This window comes from Aulostomus chinensis, chromosome 11, assembly GCF_037954235.1.
Source record: "Aulostomus chinensis isolate RoL2024-O1b breed Wild chromosome 11, RoL_Achi_v1.0, whole genome shotgun sequence".
Classification (NCBI taxonomy): domain Eukaryota; kingdom Metazoa; phylum Chordata; class Actinopteri; order Syngnathiformes; family Aulostomidae; genus Aulostomus; species Aulostomus chinensis.
The window spans coordinates 9324418-9344379 of record NC_141330.1 but is presented as its reverse complement, the minus strand read 5'-3'; the positions used below and the strand labels follow the sequence as shown (position 1 = coordinate 9344379).

Here is a 19962-nt window from a genome sequence, read left to right as displayed (position 1 = left end):
CCGGATCTGTCTAACGTACAAAATGACATTTGTTTTCTTCCAAAAGCAGCCGGATGCCACGCCCACGTCTGAGCCGTCATAATCTTAACCAATCAGCGCTCAGGAGAAAGGGACGATGCACACGCTGATTGGCTCTTTTAAAAGTAGCATGTACGCAACCGCGCCATTTAAATGTTGTAAGAGTCGTACTTGCGCTGTTCATCTCAAGATTGTAAAGACGGAGCTTTAAAACAAATTGGATCACACGCTCGACCGACTTGTTTAAGGTAAGCTTACAGAATAGATCAGGAATAATGTTCTTCAGCTGATGCAAGTGTAAATCCTGTTAATTTCAACCTGTGGATATTACAAAACTTCCGGACTTTAACAAGGAAACTGGAAAAGCTCAGCGAGCTGGTCTGCTCGTAGCTAACAGTAAACTAGCTTGTTGTTACCTGGCTAACGTTAGCCAGCTCACTGCGACTTAAATTTTGTACAGTGTATTGATGAATGAAGCAAACCTCAATTACTTAATCTAATATAGTAACGTTGCGGTATTCTAATTAGCTTTAGTTTGTCCGCATTTTGTACAGAAGAGACGATAATATTGCGGCACTTTGTCGGGACTTACGTTTAACTTGCCCGTTGTGAACATTTCTTGTATTTTGTGTGTGTGTGTGTGTGTGTGTGTGTGTGTGCGTGTGAGAAAGAGACACACACACAGAGAGAGCGAGACATACTGGTTAGATTCCTCTAATGCATAAGTATTTATTTGTATACACTTGACTTTACTGTATATTTTGTTGCTGTATCTGATTTGTGTTGCATGTCTTGCTGCTTCTGTATTTTGCTGAGGTTAAAACAAATGTAATCTATAAAACAGTATTCAATTGTGTTATACTTACCTGGAAACCAGGTAACATTAGGCATCATGGGATCTAGTGAGAGCAAGCCGGTTGTACCTGCACCTGCTAAACCAGAACCAGCCATCAAAAACAGCAGGGTTGCCGATCTGGTGGACCCACGCTCTCCATCAGCAGGCATCAGTCGCACACCAATCCAGGTACATTATTTGGATGTTCCCGTTCTACGCACGCTCTGAGCTGAACATTAAAATTGTTCAACTGTTTTAAATATTCCTTCTAGGTCGGTGGACCTATAGCAAAAGCATCTGTTCAAATGAAAGGTGAATGTCCGCTAGTATTCAGTGATCCCCGCTCACCAACCATTGGCATCGTCCGCACCCCAGTCAGAGAAGTCATGAGAGGTAACTATCAGGTATTGATCCCATTCAGGGGGACTTCTCCCACCTTCAACGGCTATATAACATGATGATCTGTTCATCTTACAGCAGTGGGGTCTTTTGCTCGTCGTCTGGGCTTGTTCCATCATGAGGTGGAGGGCAAAGTCCTGCAGAAACACCCCAGCGATGCCGTTGAAGAGGAGGAGGGCCTTAAGCATGAAGAACTGGACTCCACTGAGCCTCTCCTGACCCCTACAAAAACCCAGACCTTCGGCTCACTGGCTGAGCATGCCACCCTCCTGACCACAGCTATCCAGCCCCCTCTCCAGAGTATAGGTGACTCAAGCCCCTTTGTGCTTCTTGAGGAGCCTCAGGTGGAGGTGGAAATAGAAACAGAGGCAGAATTTACCCTGGAGGAGGCTGAAGAAGCAAAGGAATCTCCTCTTCACAAGAGACTGAGTATGAGCCTGTTAACCTGCCACGAGGGAGCAACACCATCCCAGGTCTTTGCTGAGGTGCACATTGACAGCGCTTCATCTCCAGTGCCTTGTGTGGATGCTGAGCCTCTTGGGGATGGTGAGGATCATGCATATGCCCTTCCTTCCATCACTGTTGAACCATCAACCCCCGATGAGCCCCCGCTTGCCGCTAACGATCTACCAGTTCCAACTCCTCCTGTGCAGCCAGAGGAAGCCGAGCTACCGGCATCTCCTGCAGCATCAAATGAACCGGTTGAAGAAGCTCCTGTGCCTCCTGCATCTGCTCCATCAGAGCCACCAACCATCCCAAGTCCAGACAAGCCACAGCAGCACACCGGCATCCACTGCCTCACCTTTAATGCAAAGAGCCCCAGTCAGGTGGTGTTCAAACCGCAGTGGTTGGGGAAAGGGTTTGGTGCCCCTGGGCTCAGAGCCAGAGCAGTGCAAGGGCCCAGTGGGAAAAGAGGCTCCTCTCCCCTTGCTGTGTCTGTAGCTGTCAAGAATGTAAGCAATGAAAACAAGGGTCTGTCTGGAAAACTGAAGGAGAAAGGTGCGTACAAAGCTGTTAGCTTTTGTTATACGAGACAAACATTATTGCTCGACGTATTGTTTTTTCAGGCGGCATGGCTTAGAGGTAGAGTGGCTGCCTAGCAACCAAAGGGTCGTTGGTTCGATCCTCACTTCTCCCGGTGACCATGTCCGAATATCCCTGAGCAAGAAACTGAACCCCTAATTGCTCCTGATAGCTCTGTGACGGATTGACGACCCGTCCAGGGTGAACCCCGCCTCTCGCCCAGTGTCAGCTGGGATAGGGTGCAGCAGCCCCCCCCCCCCCCCCGCGACCCTGAACAGATAAGCAGTATAGAAAATGGATGGATGTTATTTTTTCCTCATTTTATTTTTTTCTAGGTACTGAAGGCCGCTCACCACTGCAGATCCTCAAGGAGACAAACTCACCCAGGGGGCGTTCTCAGGTACTTCACACAAGCATTTGACCTCATGAAGCAACATTAGTTCTGCTAAATCCAAAGTGCAAATATTTTATTCTCATTTCAGAGGACAAAGGCGTCCAGCTCAGACAAGCCGAGGCTGGGACAGATGGACGGCAGGGTGTTGGCTGTGGCTCTGGATAAGGAGAACAGATGAGGCACTGCAGGAATATGTACAGAGTCTTCCATTTCCACATTTTATCATCTTAAAACAAGTTGTTGTTTTGTTTTTTTTTAATGTACAGTTTTCATAAACTGCCAAGTCTTTGTCTGAACTCCTTTTTACTGCCACTCTGTCCTTGTCTCTCTTGTTTTGTCCTTTTTGTAAATATTAATAAAATTATTGGTGTACATATTTGTGCTTGAAATTGTTTTTTTGTTTTTTTTTACTTGTCTGTCGCTGTTTTAGTCCAAATTTTACTGCTTAACATTTCAATTATGTCAATCAGATTGTAAGGAAACGCAGTACTTGAGCATGCCACAAAATCGGTGGTGTCAGCGGAAAACTAGCTTCACCTATTGATGAGACCTGATGTATACAAGGTCCCATGCACATGTTAAAACCATGATTTTATACTTTTAGACTCCCGCTCCCTACATGGAAGTCAGCATGTCGCAGTAATTAACAATAAAGCCACGTCTAAAGCGGAATCCCATCTTTATTAGACCGTCTTTGAAGCGGTAGTGTTTCTTTACACAGTGAAAAAAGAGGCGTCCGTATTATCGAAGTTTTTATCACGAATGTAAAATGATTAGGTTTGTCTGGCACCACCCAGAGCAAAAACCTAAGCTGTTACATAGACTCATTCATATTGCTTCTGTGCACACAAAAGCTGTTATCATCCATTTAACACTCATACGAAGTCCTGACCTGAGACAAGTGGGCTTTGTTTAAGTGCTTAGTGAACCATGAATAACATTTTATTATCCCATCTGTCAGTTCAACAGTTGACTCAAAGCACTTTTCAGGTCTAGCAACCATGTGTGCGGGGGGGGGGGGGGGGGGTTAGTCCAAATGAGACCCAAAAATCCAAGTATTTTGTCCGTCAATCACAAACAAAACAACACTAATAGTAGACAAATGCAAACTATTCCTCAACTTTAATTAAAATTAGAAAAGGGAGTAAACATAGGGACTCTACCAAAACTAAGAACAAACAACAGTCTGAAACAGAAATGCTCATATTATTCATTTGACATATGCTTGATACAAAAGAGCATATTGGTTTATTTATTGTGAACCTGCTTGGGCTGTACCTCGAGGCATACTCATCCAGTGTGCTACCATATCCATTTGGCAACATAGAGCGATCACTGAATTGCTCCAATGAATGCTTAAAGGATATCGATTGGAATCGCATGTAATTAACTATTGATAGGAATGATCTTTTCTTCAACCATCCCAAATCCCCCCCTCCCATAAGGTGAGAAAAATGGTGAGAGCGCAATGTGACGTTCTTCACATTCCAACCCCTCTTCCATATCAGATAGGACTTGGCACAGTTAAATACCCCTTCTCACCTTATACGGCTCCTCAACCCTACATCTTTCCCTCTCCTTTTTTTTTAGCTTCTTCTCTTTTTCCCAGGTTGATAGTAATTGCTCTTGTTCTGCCTCCCAGCGAGGAATGGCCTCAGTTCCATATCTTCAGGAAGCTGTCCCAGGATCCCGTGCAGCACGCCATACCGTCTGTAGATACTCCAATACAGCTAACTCTGTTGTCATGACCGGCCAGCACTCCTGGACCACACATAGAGGAGAAGATAGAATGAAAACCAGGCAAAAACTGGGCATTTTAAAGTTTTCTTTTAACTGAAATTGCTCAGGTTGCACCACCTGCGTCTCCTAGCCACACTCACCCACTCTCTCAGCTTTCAGCGAGTCCCAGATATTGACATTGAAGTCATCATATCCAGCCAGTATCAGTCGTCCAGACAGAGAGGGTGCGAGAGAGGTGACCCCGCACATGATGCTGGAGTCCTGGTAAGTTATGAGCTCTTGGTCAGCTCTCAGGTCATACAGCTTACAGGTGGCGTCATCTGACCCTGTTATCACAGCGTTCCCGTTGGGGAAGAACTGAAGAAATGGGAAATTGACATAATGAACAACTTTAAGCCTCAAAGTGGAGCAAATACAGAGCTAGGATCTAGAACTAGGATCCCCCTCATCCTCACCCCAATTGCATTGATGTCGCTCTCGTGGCCTCCAAAGGTCTGTCTGCATGTGCCCTCCCGAATGTCCCACAGCTTGGCAGTGAAGTCACATGCTCCTGAGATGAAGAACTTGAAGTCTGGGGACACTGCGAGGGACATACAGTCTCCCTGGTGGCCTGCGAAGACAGTCTTTTGGGTCCCTGTCTCAATGTCCCATAGTACACTAGAGGAAAGAAGGATAACAGGTGATTGTGAAGACATGAGAGGTTTATTCACAACACAAACAGGAAAATGAATCTTCATGTGCTCTTACCAAGTGCAGTCTCCAGAGCTGGTGATGATCTCACTGTCACTAAGGAAACGACAGCAGGACAGATAACCTGGATACCCAAAGACAAACCACAATAAGCTCCACGTCATATGCAACTGGAATCAGCAATGGTGCCTTAATTTCCAAGCTGAGACGTCCAACCTGTGTGTGCCGCCAGCTCACGCATGACCTTGACATTGCCATCTTTGCCCTTGAGGTTGTAGATGGAGCACATGTTGTCCAAACCTCCACAAGCCACGAGGTTCCCTGAAGGTGCATAGGCACAAGTCATCACCCAGGATGACTTGAGAGGGATGGCGTTCACCTGAGGAAACACAGAGGACTCGTCAGATCGTGGTCTTCCAACTGAACCCCACACATTTACATTTACACACTTCAGACTACAGCTGGCGCTGTTTTGAATCCTGTCAATCAAACCTCGTTTTGTATCATAATAGCTGCATTTTTGAGTGTCTAAACTGCTATTGTCTGTAGATCTTTGTAGGAATGTATCAAATGTGTGATGATAGAGGAGTCACTCGGACAGAATAATTTGTCAACGTTGCAGCAGCTTTACTAGATTGTTTCTGTCTCTTCAGAGCTCAAAATGCTCAAAAACAAACTCCACACAACAATGACGAGACACAATCAGTGCAGCTAGTTACATAGAGGGTCCACAGCTTGTCCACAACATGTTTCAGCATAATCCAAACCGAGTGAGTTTATGATTTATTGCTCTTTTATTCTACAATGGATATTCAATATTTTACAGAGGCTTTCTGAAATATCTCACACCTGTATGTGTATTTTCATGTGTTGCTCTTTCCTACCTTGTTGGTTGTGATGCTGTCCCACACTATGAGTTTTCCATCCTGTGAGGCACTGACACACAGCCTGGTGGTGACAGAGGTTACATACGGTTACTCTCACATTTAGCTACTGTACTGTCACATTAGGCCGGAGCACTGAATGAAGCTCACTCAAATTTAGGAGCGCTATCATGGCAGTCTGACATCAAAACTCTCCCCAACTTTTATCTTTGTTTCTTATCTCACGGTTCTGACTTCGATCTCACTCTGTCATTGTCTGACCCCAGACTGCAATATCAGCACTTTTCCTTCGAAGCACCAGAAACATAAGTGCCGGTTTATTTTGAACAATTGCTGAGCTAATCGAGGTGCATACAGACAGATATGAATGCCTTTCTAGATAGATGTTCTAGAGAGCCGCCCATTTGTCAGCCATATATTGGTGGCTGAGTTTTCTTTGTTGATGTGAGATAAAAATGAACATGGATAGATAGCAAGATCAAAATAGACCAACACACAAAACACTGGTATTGGGTATCAGCCACATTGTTGTTGTTGGATATTGTTGCATCTGTACTGGCCCAGTGGATTATAATAAATGCATCCCCTTATTCGCCAATACTCACTGACTCTATTTTGTTCTAAATGTAATATACAACATGGCATCTTGGCTGTGAAATTAAATGAAATGAAACAGCAGGCATGAGTTAACTGAATGAACAATAGGCCTGTGTATTTACTTGGAGTCAGTGGACCAGTGCATTGCATAGATCTTGGCAAGGTGACCCCTTAATGTTTTCCTGGTCTTCATCTGGACACGGCCCACCACAGTAATGCTGGCGGCTGCCTCCTGCAGGGTGGTGTCCTGCACCGCCTTCCGGGCAGCCTGGGGAGGACACAGAGACACGGGTTACTGTCGGTACTGGTGTACACAAAACCGAAGAACTGAAGCGGAACAAAGTCACACAGTACTACAGATGAGTGTTATTCTTGTTGTCGCCTACTGACAGTGATCTGGTCTTTGAGGTTGTCGGCCTCCTTTCGCAACTGCTCCATTTCACCCATGGCGATGGTTGTTAGGCACTGTCACCAGTGGAGACAGGGAGAGACGACAGGAAAGCTGATGATCCTGAAAAAAAAAAACGTATGAATCCAGCTTTTTACAAAACACGTCAATTAAAAAAAACAAACAACGTTCTTCCTCTACTCTAAACCTTCATGTCGGAGTTTGACCTGCGCCTCGTTCTGGTCTCCAACTACTTTGCAAGTCAAACTCATCTTTCGTCTGCTTTGCAAACTTTCATAAAAACTCACACACACACACACACACACACACACACACACACACACACACACACACTCACAGAAACCCACAGAGCACGCCTACGTCAGTGCGCACACTTAGACACACATCAGAAGGTATGAATATTCAATTGACATTAACAGTGAAGGTATTTGTCCTTCAGATGTTGGGACACTTGTTGAGCGCACACATCCTCACCCTGAATGTACACACAAACCAGTACGTCCTGTAATAATGTCATCACTGCTTCAGCTCTCAGACAGTCACCTCTCAGCTCCTGGCAAATTTACAACCGTGATAGGGAGGTTTGTGCCGTTTAATACTCTTTCTAATGTTGATGGCTATTGAATTTGGTAATGTCATGATTAAATGAGCAACGTTTAGCAGTCAACCAATTGCCTAATGGACAAACTCATACAGGTGTGAGAAATGTAATCAAGGCACGAGTGAAAAGGCAGAGTCACGATCTCATACGGAAGGTTCAAACAGGAACACGCTTCCTTTATGTTAAATCAGCAAAATATAACTAAACTGCAATACACATTCAGATACCATAAATGATTTTCCCTTTTAAATCAAGTGTCACGATGCCATTTCCTTGTTCTTACCTTGAAAACTGACAGGACGGAATACTTTTCTTGATCTTATCTGTCCCTGCAGCAACCTCTCTTTCTTTCTTTCTCTCCCTCTCTCTCTCTTTCCTTCACTATTTGAATTAGTGTGCCTGTCAAAACACATGACCAAATGGATTTGCCTATAATTTGTTTAAAGTGAAAAGGAGAGGAAGGGAGAGACTCTGTAAAAGAAGGAGATTTGCTTTATTTGTTTGATGGTGGGCTCTATCCTTTATCCAGCTCTAGAGCTTAAAAAGAACAATAAGAACCCCCGGAGCATGTTGTAATGAAATCAGAGTGCTGATTTGTGGCCTTATACTTCAAATACCTCAACTGCTTGGGTGTCAAGCCTTAAACAGCTGATGATGACTACCTTGGCCCTGAAACTGGTAACAGGGGATTTACACCAGATGGGAAATTGCTTTGATAATGAGTGCGGTAATGAATGCTTGAGTGTTTTTCGTCGTGCTATTACCCTTTTGCCATTCTGTTCCTGCGACCCTGCCATTGTTCCATGTGATTAAATGACTGCAAGGGGTTGCTGGATAGTGAAGTGCATTAACACAGCAGAAGAGAGGGAGGGAATGGGGGCTGGGGTGGGGTGGGGTGGGGTGGAGGGTAAGAGGCGAGGCAGGAGAGTGAGTTTTAAATCCCACTGGCTGAGATTTTAAGGGAAGCCTTTTGAATCAAATCTGCTCTCATCCGATTACTGACTGCTCTTTGCATCTGGATAAGAGATGGAGAAAGGGGAGGAGGGGAAGGGAGGGGGGCAGATGGAGGTGGAACAGGATGGAGAGTCGTGAGAGTTGGAGTGATGGCGCTGCTTCTGGACCTGTGAACTTGAGTCTGACTGCGGCGGCATGATGTTTGCACCTTTGCTGCACCTGAGATCTTCTGATCAGAGAGGGAAAAATTGGTCCGACTTTAAAAAAATCACTTAATGTTTAATACGACTAACGGTGCCTTTCATTCATTGAAGCCAGTTAACACTTAATTAACTGTTGGGCCACGCGATTACATTCAACCCACAAGACAAATGTGCTGACTGACAGAGATTTGGCCGTATTGTTTATAGTTTAATAACGCAGCCGATGCAGCAAATCAATAATACGGCTAATTTGTGGTAATGCTGCAATTTAATATGATTTTAAAATCCAGTCGTTCCCTTTTTTTCATTCATACCTCAGATGGATTAGTTCAAGAACAGCTATTCGTTTTTATCTCATCCATCATTTATTTCAATAAGTCCCTCGAAACCTCACTAAATCACTTTTATATTGATATTGCGACACCACACATCTTTTTCTTACATTTTCATAGACAGTAGTTCGGACAATATTTGCTGAGTTACTCGATGAGTAACTATTGAATATATCAACAAACCAATTTAGCTTAGTCTCATCACACAGATTACGTGAGAGAGTATTAAGAATCAGACAACAAAAGGAATTTGTTTTTTCCCCAGATTATCAGTCCATATGACAAGATCGGCATTGCACGCTGATCCTGTGTCAATCCATCTGTTTGTGTGGCACAAACAACAACATTCAACAGAAATAAAGGCATTAAACATGTATCAATACGCTACACTAAAAAAAAAAGTTGTACTGAATCTATGTTTTTTTTTTTACTATTGCAGTATTCTTCATAAATAAGAAGAGTGTGAACCATTATAGCAAACAAAACTTTTCCAGTGAGGATTGACACTTTATTTTTGTTGTCAAACACATAGTAAAAACAGTTGCCAAATTATAAAAAGGTTGCTTACTAATTTAATAGCAACCTGGAACTCAATTTTCCAGATACAATCCTTCAAGCGTGTCGCAACAAACTCGCAAGAACCACTTACGTAAATAGTAAAATACGATGATGGCCTCACCAGTTAGGAGACTTCTCTCAGGATGTGTTGGTCGACTGTTAATCACACTCCTCCAGCAGTCTCCCTCTGAGCGTTGTCATAAGTGCAGCCTTCCTGTTGCTACACGTCCTCCCGCTCATTCACTTTTGGTATCGCACACAGTCTGATATTCCTCCGTATCTCACTCTCTCTATTCCTATGAGGAACAGATGAGGATTGGAGGGATGAAGAGAGATCAGTGATGAGGGGATAAACCCTGGGATGGACAGAGAGAAGAGCGGGTGGGGGTAAAAGAGACAAAAAGAGAGGAGGGATGTGGTGGTGGTGGGGGCAAACAAGGTGCAAAATGTGGTTAAGGGGTCACAAGACATGAGCAGGGGTGAATTAAAAACTAAGAGATGGAAATCACGGAGGGGAGGGGAAAAAAGATAAATAGAGGACTTGGGCACATGGCTTTTTATGGTGCTGAGAGAGTCCATAATAGTTCCATGAATGGCAGGAGGGTTTGTGTTCTGTAAACCTGAGTTGAAGCTAATATTAGAAAGTTTACTGGCCGAGAGGGAGATAGGCAGATCAGACAGGGGGAGCAGCAATAACTGCACCTCTTTCTTACCAAACAGGACGACTCGGCCTTCACCTGTAGCTGCAGTACCCACAGCACCAGTAGCTCTGCCGCTATATTCCCTGAGAAAAATCTCCTTTTGCCAGGCCCAAGATGCTCTTTTCAACAGCAGCCGCTTAATTAGTGTGTAAGGTGACAGTCACATGCTGAAGTCCATCATCACTTACAGAGTTTATTGAACAAGAGAGACTCTTGGACAGGATGAGGAGCCCTGGGCTCCCCTGTGATTGGCCCAGACATCCCCGTGGTGAACTCACATTGCGCTCCGCTTGATCTCCCATGCCTGCTGGAGAGTTCACACCACTGCTGTTACTGTAGACATAGAATCTAGAAGCGCGACTCTGCCATCACACCCACTTTCTTGCTCTTTATTTTGAATGGGGTGGAGAATATAATAGTTGTTCCAAAGCTGTTCTATTTCAATGTCCACCCAGTCACAGCGGTAAAGGACCAAGGACTGATAAAAGAAAAAAATGCCCCTAAAATTATTTGGACTAATCCGTTTCAAATGTATTAACATGTGACATGTCCAGCTCTGTAGGTTTAGTGTTGGTCCTGACTGACTCAGGCAGAGTTACAACACAAGCAGAGCAGACTGTGGCTGCTACAATCCTATAAGATCTCTCATCCTACCCAGTAACTTAGATTGACACTTATATTATTGCAGCTTTTAAGGTTTCTTCTTCATTTAATGTTGGTTATCGTCTTTTTTCCATGACATCATTACTGTCAGCATTTATCAGATTTGCTCATTATGGGAATGTCACTGTAACAACTGTGTCAAATTCAACCGTGAAATTGAGGAAACGAGTGAGCAAGATGATGAAAATGTTAGCAGCCCTCACAAGGACACACTGGAGATTAAAATCTGCCTCTTAAATTATTTCTGTGGCTCCATGTGACTCATCAGACAAGTGACCAGTACAAGAGAGAAAAGAGGAGGGTAGAGAGTTTCTTTGATAGGGATGTTACGATACAAATCTCTCTCCTCCCAGATTCTGATCAGTTCTTGTTCCCTGCTCATAAACAGTAGCTGGCATTTAAAGGACAGCACATAGTATCCTGTGTAGGCTACTGTTTTAGAATGGCGAAGAAGAATTGATTTCCTGTTTGCACTTTTGGTCAGAGATAACTGGGCTAACTGGGACATTAAAATGATCCCAGTTCAAGTTGGTAAAAGAGGCTTTTCTGATAAATGGTTGGGATGTTTGATGAAATAAAGAATAACTTGATCCCCATCACTCATATTTGCTGTTATTTTGTCTGATAATGTAGTAAGGCAGCTTTCAAGAAAACCAAATGCCAAATATAGGGTTCAGACCACAAATGGTAGGAAGTGCAGCGTCAAAGATGAGCTCTCCTGTCATCAACTCACATAAAGTTAAAATGACAACAGGAAGCTGCAGCCTCAGTTTTGTAACTAAGCTTACATAATTTCTTCTAATCACAGAAAATATGGAAGCATGACATCATTTCGTTGTTAGGGCTTCCTGAATCTGATGTGTAATTAGAACAGTAGGTCATCACGCCGCTGAGAGTGAGCGGATATCTAAGACGCATTATATCGCCATAACACCTACTTAAGAGAAGATTAATGCAGATATTTAGGATGCTGCATGTTTTCAGCATGTGAGCAAAAGAAAAGTTTAAAGCCAAGGCTCCATTAAACAGCCCTGCCGACCCAATTCTGCGGCAGCGGCAGCGAGGGATTATAACACGGGGGGAGTGAGAGTGTTAATATGGGCCATAAACAGTGCTGGACTAGGATCCTAATGCACAAGATGACACCGAGGAGGGGGCTGAAAGGAGCTACTGGTTGTAATGGGAAGACAGAAGTGGGTGGTGGAGACTTTCACTCCACTGGACATGAATGATTAAATGATCTCTCGCTGGATTACTATTCCATATTCCAAATGGGAGATTTTTTAAGCTTCATAAACAAATGCACTCATTTATGAGGGATTAACAGTAATCTCTCTATTTCTATCCTTCCCCCCCGCGCACCTCTCTCTTGCTGTTCCCTCTTCTAACTCTCACTGTCGTCTCTATCATCACGTATCTAATCGCACATCTTATCACATGCTTCTACTTTTAACAGACAGGCACTGAAGTATTAACTCTTTCATTTCTAATTTATCTCCAGACAGCCATGGAGTGAGAGGTAATCCCTTTAGAGTTAATGCAGCCTTGCTTTCACTTTCCTGCCCTTTTTTGTCTCCTCTCTTGCTTGAATGCTCTCTGTTCCTCAGTTGCATGCATTTGACATGTAGTGCTTGGCAGAGTGTGGGATTTTTTTTTTTAAATTCTATCGTCTTCATAGTCACAGAGAAGTTAAAAGTAAAGTCAAGTAAAAAAAATAAAAGAGAGAGGGAGAACGTGTCCGCGGACTGTTATCCTCTCCATTTAACAACTTTTATTCTCACAAAGCAACATTTTGATTGACAACATCTTCATCTGGGGAACAAAAGCGAAGACTGACCTGCAGAGGGAATGCCTCCTTCACTTACCTGCATTATATTAAGTATAAATACAGTATATACACAATTGCAAGCAGTTTTGTAAAGGCAGAAAAGTCCTTGTTTGGTGGGATGGAGTGTTGGGGATGATGAGCAGTGCATCAGTGGTCCAGCTCGTCTCTCACAACTCATCTTTACCTGTAACCACTCTATCTCTCCTACTGCTACGAGCATTCCGGCCAGCAGTGGAACTGCTGCCCTTCTCTTTCTCGTCCTCCTTTTTCTCCACACTCAGTCCATCTGCCGCCCACATGGCCTCCACCTTGTCTCGCTCCTGCAGGATAGAGACCGATCGCACACATGACTGATGAGAAAAAGTTCATTTCCAGGTTTTTTTCTCCTGTTTGTCTCTTATTGTATGGAATTAATATTGAAGCCATGCATTCCCTATTGCTGAACACCGTTCATGCAATCATGAGATAGTGAGAGAATGTTACGATGATATTTGACCAACTTTACTAAACCCTTCAAAGCCGAACTTTCAACTCAAGCTCAAGAGCAACTCATAGCCACAGGTAAGAGCATTCAGAAGGACAAAGCATGAGGACAGATTTTAGATTTGCATCATTCTCTCTCCAGAGGAGCCTGTATTATGAAGCAGGATCAACACACATAGGGAAAAACCAACACATTACTGTGGATATCAAATTTAACATCAATGCAGGTTTTTCGCAGTCTAGCTAGAAGCTCATCCATCTGAGACCCAGAACCAGGGGCGAACCTGAAGTAACCTTGCTAAGCTGTAAGCCTGTAAGTGCTGCACAGGGCTGCAGGCAGCAGGTCTGAAGAGGATGGCGGTCGAGTGTGTCATCGTGATGCTCACCATGTCCCTGAACAGCTTATCCTTGGTGAACCAAAGGGCCAGCGCACACCTGCGGCCGCTAGTCACTGCTGTGACACCGTGAGGATTTACTGGACCTGAGGAGAAGCCCACCAGTCGACCACAAGTGGGTTTCACTCGAGCCTGAAAGTCAAGCAAATATAGAACTGGTGACAGGAAGTGACCTCAGATAACATCTGGGATCAAAGTAAAAGATCACTTACCGTTACTGTCTTTGTGTCCCTGCTGGTGAAGAACAACTCGCCGCCATCAAAGTTGTCATTCAAATACAAAATGGCACTGTGGACAGAGGTGTATTTTTTTTATTCATTATGTCTTTGAAACAACAACAAATACTAGGCTATTAGTTTTCTCTGATTTTACCCTCACCAATTCCTGTAAAAAAAACAAAACAAAAAACAACAATTACATAAAAAGAGGCTACGTCCCTTACAGAAGTCACAGTCATCAATATTCGGAGAGCAATTTATTTTGAGCCAAGGGAAATTGGTGAAGCATGTGACCATCTTAACCATCTTGGTAGATTTGTTTCTCCAAGGAGGATAATTCTTCAACACTGAAAACCAATATCCCACAGCTACTGGGCAGGAGGTGAGTTCACCCACGAATATCAAACTCTCTCTGTAAGATCAAAGTCTTCTGACAGATACTTATTTTACTCTTTAATCACCCTCTTCTCCATTTATTTATGCAAACAACAGGACACGTGTTCATTGTGTAGCTTTGCATGTGGATGCCCTTCTTTCCTTTTCTATGATGTGATACTGAGGGATCTATTGAGCGGTGGACCTCTTTTTGAGGTCGTGGAGAACATAATTCATTTTGCAGCTACGGTTAGAGCTGCAACGACTAATTGATTAAACTTCAACTATCAAATTAATCACTTATTCTGACAGTCAATTAAGTTTGAATCTAAAACTTTAATCATTTAATTCTCGCTTCTCAAATGTAAATATTTTTGATTTTGTTTACCCCTCTATGTCAGTAAACTGAACATCTTTGGGTTCTGGACAAAACAAGACATTCGTTGACGCATCTTTGGGTTTGACTAAATAAATAAGCAATTAATCAGAAATGAATATTTGCGAGAAGAGTTGCTAGGCCAATCAACGTCAATAAGATTCATCCTCTGGGTCTTGTGTATGCCCCGGGGGGATGAAAGGCATATTTCAATTTTGACCAAAGCAGTAAACCAAATTTTCAAAAACCCAAGAACCTGCATCACCATCTCTACAACCAGACTGTTTCAGAATGGGAAAAGACCTGAGGTCTCTGTGTATGAAGGCTGGTGGTTCCCTCCAACACTGCTTGGTCTCAGGCTCAAGGAGGCAGTTGTCAACATGGATGGGGTGAGACAGGTCCAGTCGGCCTTCCTGGTCCCCTTAAAGCATGGAAGATGATTTCAACTCGGGGAGAGCTCTTTAGATAATCTAACAACGATCTCCCCTGTGCGTGTTGTTGCTATTACCTGCAATAGCGCTGCGGCAGACCAGGTGTGTGAAAGCAACAAAGAGGCCCGAGGGGCTCCTAAAGTAGGAGTGAAGCAGGACTCTCACTCTCTCGCCCAGCTCATATAACAGCTTCGTGTCTGTGAAGTTCACCTGACCATCTTGAGCCAACTGGGGTCCAGAAAACAATGAGAAATGCACATAAATTAACGTTCTAAGCATGAAACAACAGCTGCACATCAAGCTGGGGTGATACTTGATTCTTTGCTTTCTAAAAAACATGGGACATGTCTGTGTGGGCTGACCCACCTTTACAGCCCTGAGGAGGGTGAGGCCATCAAATGTCTCATGAGGTGTGTGTGGAGACCGTCGCCCTCGGTAACCGTCTCCAGCAGATGCCACAGCCTTTTAGGGAGACAAGGAAACGGGCGGTAATTTCAAGTTGAGGGTGTGACGGTGACTATCTAAGAGTCCGAACTTACTGTTGCTAGCTGCACTATTCTGTCACACTCCTTCTCAGTCATGACTCCATCGAACACTACACGATTCGTCCCATTTAGGATGTTGTCATCCATAGTGATGGTCACGCCCACCTGACGGACCGGCCCACCTGAGGAGGAGAAAAATTGAAAACATGTAAGAGAAAGTCTAAGCCGCTACCAACAGCAATGTATGATTGTTTTACCTGCATAAAAACCACTGTCATCCACTTCTTCCTGCTGCTCGCCCTCCTTCATCTTTTCATTCATTTTCTCCTTCTCAGCCCTGAAGAAACACAGAAATATTGACTGAAATTACATTAACTTTTACTAAATTTACTGAATAACTTTGCTCTTAATTGTGTCACCTCCAGGTCTCTCTTAGTGATTCAGGTACCACGTCCTCAGGAGTCCAAAGATCCTATAGAGGAAACCAATGTTTAACTTTGAGTTTTTCCCCTTTAAATCATAATCATATTCTTTGGGCATGAGTACTTACTGGGTCGGTGAATTTGAAATCTAAGTTCTCCACACCGAAATAGAGTAACTTCTTCTCCTGCAAAGAGCGGCTCACATATCGGACCATTTCCTGCACCAACAGTACACAAAAAAATAGAGTCACTATGCAAAAAGTATGACAAGACAGAACAGAGTTAGATGTCAATATCTGTTAGAGCATAAACAGGAGGAACACAGGTAATTATTAGCACTGAAGAGAGGTTTTACTGAAGGGTACCTGAGCAGGCTTTGTGTTCTGTGTCTCTTTGTCGCCTCCTAGTGTCTCAAAGTAGAGCTGCAGGTTGTCCATGGAATCCTTGTCAGAGGGGTAAAACAGGAGAAGTGAGAGAAGCGTCTGCACTGCTCCACTGATATCTCCAGCTGTAGGGAAACAGAGAACACAGCTGCCACCACTGGTACCAAAACAAGAACTACATAACCATACTCATCATAAACACAATGAATAAAGTTTGTTATGGAAAGGGATTATGATCTAATCCTGGGTGGCTCAGAGGTACAGTGGCCGTCTAGCAACCAAAAGGTCGCTGGTTTGATCCTCACTTCCCCCGGTCACCATGTCCAAGTAACCTTCAGCAAGATACTGCACCCCTAATTGCTCCTGATGGCCCTGCGACAGACTGGTGACCTGTCCTAACGGATAAGCGCTACAGAAAATGGATGGACGGATGGAGCTAATCCTAAAATATACAAAGTCCTCAAATTCTAAAATCCCAAAGGTTTCCTTTGCAGCAGTAATTTAGCCCTTCTGATTAGACAGAACTCTTTCACATGTTCAGCGAAGTGTTACCAGAGGATAATTATTCCCTCTCACACGTGGGTGCAGTCCAGTTCACGACTAACGGTAGTGAACCAGCTTGTCTCTGAGAGGAGGGTCATCCCTGCAGGACACTTTGCAAGGTTGACAAAAGACTTAAGTCAATCTTGAGAAAAATCCAGCTGATTTGTACATTTTTTCTCATTTGTTGTGGCTGATTATAATAATGCATCACTAAGCAGATCTCTTATTATTGGAATGTCTTTTTGGAACAGCACCAGACAGGAAGTGTTATACTTTGTTTTTGAAGTTCAAATCAAAGTGTTACGGATCACTGAGCATAAACCAGATGAGGACTATACTGGACGATGCATTTTAGAGCTTGTTAACTGATGTCTTGGTTGGGTGTCTCGATTAGCTTTCATGCTACAAATATATGGGTAGAGTATGACTGAATGTTGTGGTTGTGAGGCAAAAGAAGTACAGAAGGAGATGAATATGAGGAGCCTCCAAAGCACTGATGAACAAGCTAAGCTGTCATCACTTCGGCCTCCAGACACTAACCTTTAAATTGTGCTATGTGCATGTGCTCCAGCTGTGTGGGCAGGAAGTCCTCCTGAGCAGAAATCCTTCCAGGACGTGTGGCAACCTGAGTCACACAGGACTGCTGGCATGACAACAGGGAGAGGGACAGAGCTGGTGGACAAGACAAAAAGTTGAAATGCAGTTTTGGTCTGGTTCAAAACAAAAGAGGTGGTGGTCCCGCCCCGTTATCATGTACCTGCAGCTTTCTCAAACACGCCGTCCGCACTGTCTACCCCTCTGTCCTCAGGAAGCCGCTGACAGGCAACCACACACTGCACCCTGCACTCCTCGGTCTGCCGCATCGTTTCGTTCACGCATTCTCTCCATTTCTGTGCTGCCTGCGCCCAGTCAGATGAGGCCTCGTGCTGGAGCGCAGAATCGTACAGCACCTGCATGTGATCACAAAAAAACAACAACACACGAGTACATCAGAGATGCTAGGCTCATTTCACGAGTCATTTAAGCCTTTTGCAGTCAAGTGTAACCATGATGTAACAAGTCTGTCTGAGTTGACATAATCTGTTCCACCAGCGTTCACCAGTGCTGGCAGGTGAGAGAGCCAGGAGTTCTCTCAGGTAGAAGGGTGGAATCCCTGAGCATTCAAAGCTCACCCACTCTCGCTCACCCAGTGTTTCTCGTTCTCAAGCTCTCTATCCTGAAAGTCATCATCCGTCACTCCTTCCATCCTTCTGTACTTCTCAATGTTGTTCCTCATCTCCAGGTGACTGGGGTTTGCCACAAAGTAGGTTTGAGCCGCCGCTGCCGCCTTCTGCAGCTTTTCCAACTGACGTAGTGGAAGATGAGAGGTGGTGTTATCATAATACGAGTCACGAGATTCAAAGAATCACGGTATGTACGCTTATATAATATGATGCGATACCTCAAGAACACATTAATACCTTGTAGTATGTGACCTGCAGGAAGTTGTAGGGGTTGCGGGAGCTGAACTCATACTCGATGTCACTAGAAACAGGAAGTTGTCCTTCAATGGTGACGGAGCGCCCAACACAGTACCTCAAGCACTCGGCCTTCTGCTGCACCCAGTCCAAGGACCAGAGGTCCCACAGGTTCCCCTCTTCAGAGTCTGAGAACACAGAAAGATACTCCTTTCTTAGACTGCCATCAAACTAAGATCCAGTCTGGTAAGTTCTATTCTATAGTGGTTCAGTGGCTGGAAATGCTAACAGATACATAAAGCTACATCTGTCTAATTCATATTTGTAGAGTTCCAATTTATGATTTGGGGATTCTTAATTTTTCTTCTTGTAGATCATAAAGCTAACTGTTGACACAGACAGAGCCACAAGGGTAGCAACTAATACACCGTAGTTGCTTGTTAATGGTTCTAACAACTCTTTGAAGTTATTTAACAGAAATGAGAATTCAGACAATTAATTAGCTTATCTTAAATGAACAAGCGGATTACTGCCGGGACTAATGCTAGGTAACAGTACATTCTACTAGCTATGACACAACTAAACTAAAAGTGTTCTCCTTTAACATGTAGTGACTGTGTCATAACTTTGAAGGTGAGGTGTTGTATCTCTTGGAGGTAAATTCTACTGACTTACCGTTCACACAGAGGAAGACACTAATAAGTGCTGAGTATGTTTTGGGTACAGTTTGTGTGTTGGTAGGATTATATATAAACACTCACACACACACGTATTTCTTTTAATCTAACAATTTACCCAATTTGTGGAGAGCCTCTCGTCCTGCATCCACACATTCATCGTGACACTGCCTGCGGACCCTGAACAGTGCCTCCTTGGTAACGAGGGACCTCTCCAGCAGCTCTGCAGCCTTCGCCCACTCCTCGCCGAAATACGAACGCACCCCTTTGTAGTATAGAAAATCATACGGGGGCAAAAGTGTCAAAACGTTACTGCCACCCGGGTTTGCTGAGGCGAAAGTAAAAAATGCAAGGATAGCGACATGAGACGCCACGTATACAGTGAACAGAGCGGAGTGAAGCGCCATGGTCCGGGGTGCAGTGAGCAGAGTTTGGAGAAGAGGAGGGACTATGGAAAATATTTTAGGGCACGGAGGAGCATGAAAGTTTCCTCACGTGCCACGTGAGGGTTTGTCAGTTACCCCCGTTAACATCGAGCTAGACGTTTTACATTTAATTTATTCTTAAACCGGGGCGAAAGAGTACTTTACCATGTACTTTGCCAAATACTGCCCAGCGAGTCGAGTTGTCATACCTTTAAGTAACCGCGAGAGGAAGCAGTTGTTTGAGCGTAACAGAGATTACCGTAAATACACGAATAGGGCAGATTGAAAGCACGTTTGTATGTGATGATGTCGACAGCACCATTTTCCAAGCGGAATAACGTTTACACTAATCTGAAACTGTGTTTTAGTCCGTTTCTTAGGTGTTCTTTGTAACCTAGCCCAGGATGAACCCCTCTAAATTTAGTTTTTTTAATCTGTACCTGGTCAGTTGAGGTCTGCATAT

The 19962-nt window shown here is 43.9% G+C and overlaps 3 protein-coding genes across 5 annotated transcripts; 1 reads left to right on the top strand and 2 right to left on the bottom strand.

The window, feature by feature from the left end:
* The first annotated feature begins 131 nt into the window (after positions 1-131).
* cdca3 (cell division cycle associated 3) lies at positions 132-3045 on the top strand. 2 transcript variants are annotated; one of them, XM_086218194.1, is made up of 6 exons: positions 132-266; positions 896-1042; positions 1126-1246; positions 1331-2251; positions 2611-2675; positions 2758-3045. In XM_086218194.1, exons 2-6 carry the CDS (start codon positions 911-913, stop codon positions 2845-2847), a joined length of 1329 nt encoding a protein of 442 aa, XP_086074320.1. In that variant the 5' UTR covers positions 132-266; positions 896-910; the 3' UTR covers positions 2848-3045. The 2 variants fall into 2 exon arrangements, with proteins under 2 accessions (XP_086074320.1, XP_086074321.1); XM_086218195.1 differs by having other exon boundaries at positions 143-267; positions 889-1042.
* Positions 2788-11936, bottom strand: gnb3a (guanine nucleotide binding protein (G protein), beta polypeptide 3a). 2 transcript variants are annotated; one of them, XM_086218197.1, is made up of 9 exons: positions 9729-11936; positions 6971-7091; positions 6703-6848; positions 5984-6047; positions 5316-5478; positions 5157-5223; positions 4865-5066; positions 4550-4766; positions 2788-4430 (listed from the first exon to the last, which is right to left on the bottom strand). In XM_086218197.1, the coding sequence occupies exons 2-9, from the start codon at positions 7025-7027 to the stop codon at positions 4324-4326; spliced, it is 1023 nt and encodes a 340-aa protein (XP_086074323.1). In that variant the 5' UTR covers positions 7028-7091; positions 9729-11936; the 3' UTR covers positions 2788-4323. The 2 variants fall into 2 exon arrangements, with proteins under 2 accessions (XP_086074323.1, XP_086074322.1); XM_086218196.1 differs by having other exon boundaries at positions 9759-11933.
* A 93-nt stretch (positions 11937-12029) lies between these two features.
* Positions 12030-19719, bottom strand: p3h3 (prolyl 3-hydroxylase 3). The gene is made up of 16 exons (XM_086218193.1): positions 19193-19719; positions 18401-18585; positions 18127-18285; positions 17698-17890; positions 17481-17612; positions 16380-16522; positions 16143-16232; positions 16012-16064; positions 15850-15929; positions 15647-15774; positions 15474-15569; positions 15185-15335; positions 14980-15097; positions 13920-13995; positions 13699-13839; positions 12030-13149 (listed from the first exon to the last, which is right to left on the bottom strand). Exons 1-16 carry the CDS (start codon positions 19479-19481, stop codon positions 12997-12999), a joined length of 2187 nt encoding a protein of 728 aa, XP_086074319.1. The 5' UTR covers positions 19482-19719; the 3' UTR covers positions 12030-12996.
* Positions 19720-19962: the final 243 nt, after the last annotated feature.